This window comes from Pagrus pagrus (assembly GCF_965226575.1).
Source record: "Pagrus pagrus genome assembly, chromosome: 17".
Lineage (NCBI taxonomy): Eukaryota > Metazoa > Chordata > Actinopteri > Spariformes > Sparidae > Pagrus > Pagrus pagrus.
The window spans coordinates 18532144-18544513 of record NC_140201.1 but is presented as its reverse complement, the minus strand read 5'-3'; the positions used below and the strand labels follow the sequence as shown (position 1 = coordinate 18544513).

The window sequence follows — 12370 nt, the reverse complement described above, 5'->3', positions numbered from 1 at the left end:
ATGACCCCGCCTCCGTTCACACAGTTCCTGGTTCGCGTTCTGGAGCCCCGCCCACAGGTCACAGAGCACAGACTCCATGATGACCACTCCTCCCACAGCCCATGCACTGCAAACACCCACAGACACACGCACAAACACAACGTGGGGATGAGGAATGAGGGAGGGAGGAAGGGAGGGAGGGGGGAGGGAGGGGGTGGAGCATCCCCTCGCAGGCAGGAGGGTTAGAGAATGAGAGAAACATGACATATTAAATGAGTCTGAGCACATTCCTTAACAAAACATGAAGGAGGGTCTGACCTCCGCAGAAACATTCCAGTTACAAAGGAAAAGAAACGCCAATAATGAAGCTGTACCCACATGTTGCTGTATGAAATAAAAATGGAGGTCAGGAATGGTCACTCTGGCATTTGACATGCGGTTATGCAGTTTGATTCATGGCAAGGAAATGAATATGGTAAGTTTGCCTCTGAAAGTGTTAGAGCTTTCAGTTACTATAAACAGTGAACCAAAGGATCCAAACACTCCTTAGACTTCAAACACTTCAAACACTAATTAACGTTTTAAAAATGTTTCTCCCCTTTTTCCCTCTTTATTGCACGTCTCATCCCATTTTAGCAACAGATGGAAGCTGAAATGAATCAAAATAGAATAAATGAGCAGCCGAGTTGCACAAAAACTTTGCAGATAATGAACTTGACTTCCAGACTTCTCTTGTGATGCTGCTACTCTCAGCGCTACTTCGGCAGGGAGGCGTCTACTTGATCCGTATTTTAACTCCGTGACACCGGCAGACTGTGCCATGTGGGATGCACACACATGCACAAAAATAATTGCCGAAATCATTGGGAGATGTCTGACCTGTGACTAGAGGGAATAATGATGGTAGACGGATATTAGAATGCTAAAGAAATGTTCAATAGGAGACTCGAAAGGAGGAGAAAATGAATGACAGGACTGGTTAATGAGTGTCACGACGGGAGAGAATAAAAACCGAACATGACAAAAAGATTTGAGCTCGAAAAGTTTGAAAGACTGACGCTGAGAAAGGGAGGGGGCTATTTTGAAAATGCAGAAATGTTCGGCGAGAGACCAGAGAAGATTAAGCTATGTTGAAAGAGATGGAAGAAAGAGAGAGGAGCAGATTCGGAGAGACGCTGGAAGAAAGATAGAAGGCGAGATATAGGGATGTATACAGAGGGAAGGAGGGAGAGAAAGTTAGAGACAGCAGGATGGAGATTGCTGGTTTTGTGTTGAGCAAAGCTAAATAAATCATGGCGATAAATAATTAAGTCTACTCTGTGAAGGGAGGCTCAGAGGAGCAGGAGTAGAAGGCTGAGAGAGAGGGAGAAGACGGTGGTATTAAGAAGTATGCCGATATGTACAGCTGGTAAATAGATATCCTTAGATTCAGCAACACATGGAATCAATGTGTCTTTGAGCTGCTGCACAAAGTGGCTATACTGTTTTCAGAGCGGCAAAGAGAAAAAAAAAATCATCAGGACTGTATCCACTGATAAGCATTTGAGATGCTTTTTCATAGCCTACTATGCTGTTTAATGAAATGCCTTTTCAAGCAAGCTCATTTGTGGGCCTCATTGAACTGGAGGCAGATGGCAGCTGTTCTTATGTAAAAACGTAGCCTGGTTATAACACAAGTGTTTACTAATTAAAGACATATACACAACTCAATTTAAACTGTTCAACCACGTAAAAAAGTTCTTACGTTAGTAAAAAAATAACTGTCCAACCAGCTAGATCGGCAAGCTCACGCAACCAACCGACAAAGCCAACGTTAGCTTGCTGGTATCGAACATGGGCCAAACATCTGGAAGGATATTTGATTAATGGACTGTTTGGTAATGATTTTGAATTACATTACTAAAAAAAGATACAATTGAACACAAGTTATATCAAAAAATAGACAAAATAGCATCAGCTAGGCTAGCATAATCACATTTTTAGTCTACCATTTGTTCTAAATGGCTTGAATGCTGCTAAGACACAGATGTCTTTCCACATATTCTATGCAGATTAATGTAAAATAAAGCCATAAGCCTACCTACATTTCCAAAGAGTAGGCTGCTTGGCTTTTTTATATTTGACTCCTGAACATATATAAGGAGGTTTTGTGATGCTACAGTGATTTCCTGTTAACTCTGTTGATTTCTTTTGGTTGGATGCACAATCGACGGCCTATTTCCGTGTAACCTTGTCCCACATTATTAAAGTCATTACTAGCAAAGATCTTTCTGAAGTTTTAGTAGTCCGACCAAATTTGAGCACATACGAAGGCCTGAATAAGAACTTGTTGTTGCTGATTTGAAAGTTGATATTTTCATGCAGCTGATGGCTGATGTATTGAGCTGAAGTGTGTCAGCCGAAATATTTCATCAACCATGAAACAAGATTTCAGATATTCAATTGAATAAATCATGGTGATGATAATAAAATATATCTGGCGTAGATAGATAGCTCATGGTAGATAAGCCAATTTCTTGGGGGTATCTAATTCCAAAACTGCAAAGCCTTCTCAGGAAGCAATTACAAGCAGAGAAAAGCTAAACAAATACAATTCAGCAAGGGTTCCTGTTATTTTGCATCTTTTTTTTCTATATTACAACGCTATAGGTTTGCCTGTAAGACATTACTTATTCATCCAAATCGAATAAACCCAGTATGAGTGTATCTGCAGTCTGACTGCTGAAAGCCAATCAATTTGTCCATAAAATCTAGCTAGAAGCAGCTTTTGGACTAAGACACATTAAAAGGAGAAAATATCAGTTGGAGATGGGAACAGGAGACGGAATAATGTGAAAGCAGATAAGCAAATTAAAGATGAAATTACAAAAATGTCCTCTGATGCTGGGATTAGGATTGTATTACACCACCTATTGGTGACTAGGTAAATAATCCCCATCAAGTGATATTTCCTGCCTTAATGAAGCAGTATGGCAACTATCTCAAATATGCTATTTTCCCTGATCCCATAAAGCGTGTTACATAAAACGGCACATCTTGTAGTTCATTTGTGCGCATTAAAAGGGATTTTATTGCCATCAGGGTTGCAGTCACTGAGGGAGTTGGAGAAGAGCATGTTTACAGCAGCAAGTGCGGATAAAAAAGAATGATATAACAAACTGATCAGCGCTGATCAAACCACATAGCGACAGATCTGTGTAACACCCGGTCACAAAATCAAGTTCATGAACTCCAGAAAGTCAGCTTTGTGAGGGGTAGATGAAAAATATGTCGCTGAGAAATGTGCAAAACATGAAGCACAGAGACTCACTCACGCTGGCCCGGGTTTCTGATGCAAATACAAGCAAGCTCTAGAGAAGAGATAAAAAAAAAAAAATCCGTGCCCACCCTGTTTTATTCAAACATATGCATGCACATGCACACTCATCAGGGCACAGATCCCCAGCACCACAGAGAATAGGGATATGTGTAATGAGGATGCATGACTTCTAAACATGCTTTTAAAATCTAATAAATAGGCTTACATATAACGATGCACGCTGTATGAAGATATCAACTTTAAATTCATTTCTAGTTGTTGAAGCACATAGTCTATAATAAGACTCGTGCATCATATTGATCCTCAGGATTAACATCATTACCCGAGGTTTTATCCGGGGTCATAGCACAGCGTGGCTGCATTATTTAAAGCCCTGTCTGAGGATGTGTGCGTGGGTAAGTTTGAGTGTTCCCCATCTGCATGAGTCTGCCCCTGACTTCATGACTGCATCCTTGCATGCACCCTCGAGTCTCTTTGCTTGAATGATTACTGGAAGTGTGATGTTGCAGCGTTTGACTACGCATTGACCCAGACATACTGTATTCATAATGCACCATTGTTCCGCTCCGTGTTTTAAATGTCACTGAATCTATGGCAAATGAGCAGTGGCTAAATAGAAGAGAAGTAGGGGTACTACTTCATTTTGCACGCTCTGGGGCATGAAAGCCATATACTTCAGCGCATATTCAAAAAAAAAAAAAAAAGTTAATTTGCCGGACCAATTACTGCCTAGTTTGCTTTGTCAAGAGCCAGACCATTACTTAAAATTGATTATCTGTATCACCTTAATTTAGGAGCTTTACCCATGAAAAAACGAGGAGGAAAAAAAATGTCTATTTTCACTTCATTGGCTTTCTGTCCAAGCTACTTTTCTTTGATGTCCCCTAACCCGGGCAGACACACATACAGCACAAGCATGCACAGCCCTGTGCCCAGAGACATATCCACCCACACTCATAGCACACCCTCCTGAGTCCTAACTTGTCCACAAACACAAATAAATGGCAAAAAGTTGAATAGAAAATTCTGGCAAATCCATGTAACGGATTAAGTATGCAGACTGCACTGTCCTCACCTCAGGATACTTTGGGAGAAACTGTGCAAGAGTGTGTTCACTTATGCCTGTGTGCCATGAATATTTGCGGTTGTGAGTAAATGCATACGAAACCGAGTACAGGATGTTGGCTGAAACCATTTCACTTGCAGATCTTTCGTACAAAACAGGATATCGGCACAACTGGCCGTCATGTTCTGAGCAGCAGGTTTTGAAAGGCACAGCTCATGCATACAAGCATGAGCTAAATGTAGATGTATACACTACTTCCTCTCAAAACTGGAAGAAGAGTTGTTTCATTTGAGAACATTTCATTTCACAGCGAGCCTTGCATGTAAAGTGCAGTATTTATACTATTTGAAGTACAAAATTGTGATTTAATTGGAAGCCCAAATTACCGCAGTCTTGATGAGTTTGCATGCGCTTGTGTTTGCCTCTTTCTACTTTGCTACATGTTTGCTTAAGACTCCCTACTGGAAGATAGACAGGGCTTCATCCAGCAGCAAAGAGATTAACAAATCAAGCAAGCATGTAGACTGTGCCCCAATTAGACTCAAAGCGCAAAAATTAGCCAAAAAAATATTGAAGAAAATTATTTTAAAAAGTCAATCACATCAAGTTAAACATTAAACACTTTTATGTCTCTTCGCTACCGCCCTCACATTCCCAGTCTACTTGAATTTGGTGTGATCCCATCCAGGCAGTCCCTGGAGTGCCCCTGCACCCCTCCAGGACCACGTCAGGAAACATCAGAGGAGTGGGGAAGAAAATGAAATAATAAACGGAACATAACACAGCAACCAATATTCCATCAAAGGAACGGCTGAGGATATTAATATCGACACTGAATGGAAAATGAGGCACTTAGACATACAAATCGCATTGGCACATTTGCATAAAAACAAGATTAGCATATGCACCGACAGGGAAGGAAAATGTTCCTCTCGCTTCTCTCGTTTTTTTCCGTTGCATCAGTAAACACCGAGTGACTCATATGTGAAAGCATGCGAGTGCTCAAAATGAAAGGCCTTGTCTTAAAGCGGCACTCTACAGACTTAGCAGCTAAAGTCCAACGACTGCACCCCATGCTGTGACAATGACATTCAGACGGTAGTGGCCTCACTTTTGCTTCGAGTTATCTGTCCTCAGAGAAGTTATGGGCCCGGATCTTTCATTTAACAGTCCGCCCTCAAACACATCACTGTCATTTTTAGAATTTCTGTGTATGGATGGCATTGGTGCCATATTCCTAGTAATGCACTCTCTTAGGTAGCATTGATTCAGAGAGGTTATAGACTAGAGACTATCCCACTGTCTGTCAACAAGAATAGAGGGCCATGTTTTGTTCCGCCCTGGCAGTGAAGGAAATACAGGCTTTTTTAATATGTTCCTGAGAGAGGACACAGTCAGCTGCCTAGTCTGGGCATCAGTGATCACTCCCTTTGTCATATTCTGGATTGATATTCCAAATAGTTTCTCTTGTTACAGCGTAGCACCAAAAAGATCCATTTTGTCTCGACAGTGATCAGACGAAACGTTTCAGATTTCGCTTGGCCCATGTTGGTAAGAACATCAGTGATGAGGATGTTGTTGGAAGGACCGCACCAGGAAGAATATCCAGGGCAAGATTTTAAACAAATCCAATGTTGTCGTCCATCTGGACAAGCAGATGTGAAGCTGGCAGATTCCTTGGCTGTATCCCCTCTGGTGAAGAATAGTGCTACAGCCTTAACTTTGAAGGAATACTGCATCGATTTAGCTTGCACTCCAATAACACTGGGGCTCAAAATGGATGATTAATAAAAGTATAAAAAAAACTGATGCAGCAGAACCAGAGCTCTGTTTTAAATTCTGTGTATTCCTTGTCAAGCTCCTACATTACCCATAATGCAACTAAAGTGCCAAAGGGCCGGTGCTGATACTGATACTAGGAAGTCAAAAAAATTCCGATATCGATATATATTTGCTGATATACATATATTTTTTGCAATGATCCCTCAAATGTGGTTATCAAACACTTGTGACAAAGATGTGTAATGGAGGCAGGATATTTTACAGGTTAACTAAAATTGTAATTGTCCAGAACTAGAACTTCACTGGAAATGTAATCATTTTAAATCACTCCAAGCATCTTTTTCTGCATTGTGTTTTTTAAACCCAAACGTTTTCATATCAGCCCTACTGATATATCGGTCGGGCTCTAGGAGTAACGACAGAGCAGGAGTCCATTTTTTGTGGACAGAGCATTAGTAGTGGATTAGGGAAGGGACACATACCAGGCAGGAGTGAGCCAATGCCATACGGGATTTCACTTCAATTGCAATCAGGGCAATCAAATCGGAGCAGGATAGGCAGTACTTCACAATTTCATCTTGTAACGACCTACAGCGGCAATCAAACCGGAGCAGCACTCACGTTGTTCAGGATGAGCCGTACACAGGATCCATCAGTGACTTGATCTGGCCTGATTGTGTTGTGTGTTGCTGAGGAAAAAATGGATGAGGAGCTCCTCATTGTCGCTCCTGCCATTTTTGTAGCAAGCAGACAGGGTTGAATACGCTCACCCTGTTTGGCAGAGCGTGACATTTTTTAGCTGATTGGTTAAATATATTTTGGAGCTGCCACTGCATCTAAAATGAAAAACTAATTTGTTGGAAGCCAAGCCAAAAGCACAGCTGCAGTTATCATTTTGAATGGTTTTCTGTGATTGTTACTGTCATGTGAGCATAGATTTGATTTACATTTAATATATATTCATATATATATATTTATATTCATATATGCCTAATGATGGTCTTCCATACTGCAGTATATCTACAGATGTAAGCAGATGTTGATATAGATACAGACAAGACGAGAGTAGTGAGAACAGAGCTGAAGGAAAAGTGGAAGAGCAGAGGAGAGCTAAAGATAGAGATGCCAGGAAGTATGAATTTCTGAGCTGTGGCAACTCTAATAGACTTGCTGACATCGAGCTCAGGTGTCATGTCTGTCTCTCTGTGTCTATCTCTCTCTTTTTTTCACTCTCAGCTGGCCAGTAGTGTGAATTGAAGTGACAAAATGACATTCTCATTCTCTAGCTTTTTTTTTTTTTCTCCTGCACCATGGCTAGATTATGTTTTGGCTGAGCAGAGCCCATGTGGTGTGTTTGATTGTGTGTGTGTGTGTGTGTGTGTGTGTGTGTGTGTGTGTGTATACCGCCTACCTTCCTCAAAAGTCACACACTGTCATTATTTTCTTCAGCTTTCTTAACACGTTGTAGAATGACAAATAAATGCTGCATGCTTGAGTGAGGTGCTAAATAGAGAGCCTATTGTTTAAAGCTGCATTTTGTCATATTTTACATTTACAAAACAAAACAATAAAATAAAAAAGAGGCTTACAGTATATTCAGACTGAAATGCACACTGCAAACACCGTGTTTGGTCATCATTTTTGCAACACTGTGTTTATTTTCTTGACCTTTTAATGCCTATTTAGGGTCACAATGGCTGGGGGCATATCCCAGCATGCACTGTGGGGAGGTAGGCACCCTGGAAAGAGTTAGTCATCAGTCGACTATGCAAATTACACATAGATAAAGTTTGAACTGAATTCAGGCCGTGCTGTTAGAGCAGCCCACAGAGGGTCTAATACAGATACCTGAGCCTGTGATCCCAGGTTCACCCGGACAGGAAGCGGTGTTGTTGCACATGCGTGTTTCCCGCAGGGCGCCGCTGCACAGTGTCCCATAGGGAGAAGAAACACATGATCGTGTCCTCACTTGCCAGCCTTGCCCGCAAGTAAGAGAACACACACTCCACTGCGACCACTCCTCGGCAGCGGGGTCACCTGGAGAGAGACACGGGAGTGTGCAGAGAAAGGTTGAGTCTTAGTGATTCTAGTTTTATGACGCTAGTCACATGGTACACAAAATAATAAAGAAGGGCATCATTATTATTATTAATAATAATAAACTTTAACTTTATTAGAAGCTGACAGATACACTGGTTGTTATATCCATACTGGCGTATATGTTGTCTGATATGCACGGATGTGAAAACCCCTTATTTTTCATTATGATGCAGAAATATTTGCTTGGGTGACTTATGATTATTAAATTCCCGGTAAAGTTTATTGTTTCAGCCCAGATCCACAAGAAGCAGCAATTTTACGATATAGGTAAAATGTGTGACACAACAGCATTATAAGGAAGTACTGTAGTGCCACAGAGATGCCATGGTCTACAGGTCTTGCTCTCCAGGTGTAAAAAAAAAAAAAGAAAAAAAACATTTTTGTTTGGTACAGACCCAAACAAATGTCACATCATCATGATTTTAATACTTTGTTTCAGGGTTAATGAGTGTTCCCACTGAACATGAATCATATCACAATCTCAAAATCTGTGAAAATGACCACAATATGATTTTTGATCATATTGTGCAGCCATATCTTTGATACATATCTGTGTCGCAAGTGTTTGATAACCACATTTGAGGGATCACTGCAATAAAAAAAAAAAGTGTGTATATCGGCCGTTAACAGAATTTTTTACTCCCTAATATCAGTACCTGGCCCAAAAATTGAGATCAGCCTCCACAGCTTGGAGGAAATAAAATTGACATCCTCTAAAACAAAGGGTGACGTGACAGGAGACACAACACATCTTGTTTCTCTGCGCTCACAGGCAAAGCAGACAACCGTGGGGCTAGTGTGCAATTGTTATGTTATCACAATACATATGTCGCTCCGTCATAGCAGTCACTCAGTAAAGAGCCATCGCAAAGAAGTTAGAGGAGCTGCTGTTAGTGGAGATGTATGACAAGGAGCATATTGGCTGCATTGATTCCTGTAAGCACTTTTGAGTTTCACTTTTTGTTTACTGACATAAAATGAAAATTCCTTTGGATGACTGTGACACTGATGCGGGGTTACCACAATGAAAAAAGACAAACGACATCATGATCTATACAATTGTCAAGAAACAGGGGGGAAACTGGGACTCTGTTGCTCTGAAAGGGAAAAAGACGGCTCTAGATCATCATTCGTTGGATATAGGAGAGCTTTGCTTCTATTGTTCTGTGACAGATTTGCATAATATTCACATGGCCTGGCCCGTGATGCTGTATTATTAACAGATATATGATATTCCAGCACACTAAGTATGGGCGAAATATGACTTGTAGATATTATTAATTGATTTAAGCCCTTAATGGGAATGAACCTTTATTGAATATACATAAGGATGTGTTAAGAGATGTGTTTTAAGGGCAATATTAATAGAAATGGAATTATGGTAAAACATACACAGCTTTAAGCCAAAAAGAACGGCTTCAGATGTTAATAAAGCCGGCAGATTGGGTGTTACGACACGTTGGTGGATGATCTTGAGCTCTCCAGGCAGCTGTGGAGAGCGTCCCATTGTTCCCCCTGAGTTACGCCCTTGAAAACGAAAAACTACGAGTCAAGTCATCCCCTCTTTTCTCTCTCTCTCTCTCTCTCTCGCTATAAATTGTTTATGAGCGCCTTGTCCTTTGATGGAGGCGTCATCACATGGCAAAGAAGGAAATCAAATTAATTGCATGTCCGTTAATCGCATTACATCTTCATTAACATGCCGTGAGTCAGGGCTTAAGCTCATCACACATGCCTGGAGGAATGGAAGAATGGGGAGAAGCGAGGAGGGGGGAAGAACAGAGGAGAAGGACAAGACAGAGCCAGGGGTTTCCCTCGTGGCAGGGACTCCCTCCTCCACACGGTGCTAGCTGTGCATATGTCTCTCTCTCTGTGTGTGTGTGTGTGTGTGTGTACGCTCAAATTAGTGTACGACCTGTTCTTGGGTGGGTAAAGTAGCCAACATGTAATGTCATGCATAAGGCAGATTCGTCATACATACATGACATTAATTTCTTAATATGTTTAATGTATCATGACATGAATAATTCAATCTTTCCTTCCAATCCTGTTAATTATGTAAGATTTTAAAGACACACACACATAAATACTCATTTTGAAATACTCACATGTGATCGGTCAACTACAGCAGCTGCCCTGGGGTCCAGCCACGCTTTTAATGTAGCGATTATTCATATGGTACTTTTAATCTTCAATTACACAAACAGCATGTAAAGGTCAAGTTGGCTGCTTTGGTTCCGAGCTGTAAACACACATACGCACCCACTACAACACTTACTCACCTGTTTGTGCCTGAAACACACCTGGCTGGTCAGCTGATCGTGGTCTTTGGGTCTTCACCTTCAGGTCGTCATCGTATGGGTCTGGAAAAGACAAAGATTTGCGTGAGGATTAAGCAAATACTGACAAATGGATGCCCAGTCTGTTTACTACTGTACATGTAACTGTGTGGAGGCATACAGAGAGCCGGATTTAAAGGTAATAAGTGCCCATCAGCACCCACTGCTATTTTGTTCATCCGGAGAAGTCATAAAAGGCAAGTTTTTTAGTACATCCAAAACACGACTTTGGCTAAATAAAAATATAAACGCCTACATTTGCTTGGCCCGCTCCTCGTAGCTGAATATTTAAAGAACACACTGATACACTTCAGCTCACGTCGTGCTGAAGATGATGAGGGGAAGTCGGCAAAATAACCTCAGAAAATCAGGAGGAAGTCAGCTCATTGGCTTGGAGGGAAAACATGAGATGTCAATAAAATAAACATGTATTGAACGCGACGTGATACTATTCACAATTTAGCGTGTATATCAGAGGGATGATTTTAACTGGAACACCTCATATGAAGAGCATTTGTGGAAGGACTGCCTAGAGAGAGAGTATGGAGAAAGTGAAATCATGCAACATATCTAAGTCGGTTTTATCTCGAGCGATACAAACATACGGAGGCATGAGCGCAGACTGTTCTCATCTGTGCAAATGGATTTGTAGGCTTAGTTTCAGCAACACAAGACTTAATCAACTCCCTCGGCAGAGGAAACAATCCTTGATTTAGCAGATCTTTTTCACTTCTCGCCCATGGGACTCTTTCAAGCGGCGGCATTTACGCAAAGAAGCTGAGACACACGGCGTGTCTGCGGTGCATTATCCACATGCAATGTGATTGTGCGTGTATACACAAGTTCACGGAGCGCGTCAGTGGTTGACGCTGAAATTTTCCTCGCATTAGCTTCAATCAAGGAGTTGACCCGAGGAAGAACAATAACACATGCACGTCTTCCCCTGCCTCGGAATACACACACACGGGTACGAATGCCTGGAAAGTGCGCTGAGGGTCTGTCGTGATTTGACAATTGCCCATTGGCAGTGGCCGTCTAATTTGGTCTTTTACAGAAAACAACTCTTTGTCAGGATTTTTTTTGTTTTGTTTTTAATCCTCTCGCTCTCACTCTTTCATTCATACTGTCTCCTCCTATTCCCTTGTTTTGTGGCTTGTTCTCAGCAGGACCACTTGTGCTCTAAGGCCAAAGAACAACATTTTTAACCACAGGAACAATGTCATAATTTTTTGTTTGTGTGCTGTTTAAAAGACATCTGCAGCTGGCTACATCCCTGGGTGAAAGAAATAGCTACTGGTGCTTGTGTGTGGGTTGCTAGTTTCACTTTGGTTTCCTTGCAAACAGAAATTAGCAAATGCAGCACTGTGAAAATATTTTAGAAAGCAATAAAAAGATATTAATTTCGCCTCATCTCATTGCCGAAAAAAGACTCGATATTGTTGCATTTAATGTGACAATCAAACCGAGAGTTGAGCTGCACATGCCAACAGCCCTAGGACTTTTAAGTTTTCATTAGCCACAGTCAGGGCAGTGCAGAAACTAACGCCCACTCGCTTAGCTGCAGGTTTTACAGAAACATTTTACATGAAAAAACATTAAACCTTTGTGTCAGGATATATGTGCTCCTGGATTTCATAACACTACACATCATTCTGACAGATCAATATTCATCAGCTAAAAATACATCTGAAAATGGTGCAATCAAAACTTTTAAGGTTTAATTTATGCAAAAAGTGAACTTTTCACCTACCAGAATACTTTTCCTCTCCGGCTCCTTAATAATTC

At 41.2% G+C, this 12370-nt stretch overlaps 1 protein-coding gene across 16 annotated transcripts in view; it reads right to left on the bottom strand.

Moving 5' to 3' along the window:
• The window catches only part of adgrb2 (adhesion G protein-coupled receptor B2), a 222335-nt gene that overhangs the window by 99532 nt on the left and 110433 nt on the right, over positions 1-12370 (bottom strand). For 15 of the 16 annotated variants that reach the window (XM_084379370.1, XM_084379369.1, XM_084379373.1 and 12 more), the window contains exons 3-4: positions 10529-10609; positions 7995-8183 (exon numbers count right to left, since the gene is read on the bottom strand). In XM_084379370.1, the coding sequence (XP_084235496.1) occupies positions 7995-8183; positions 10529-10609 (270 nt within the window). The remainder of the gene's footprint in view (positions 1-7994; positions 8184-10528; positions 10610-12370) is intronic. The other variant, XM_084379368.1, reaches the window with a different exon arrangement.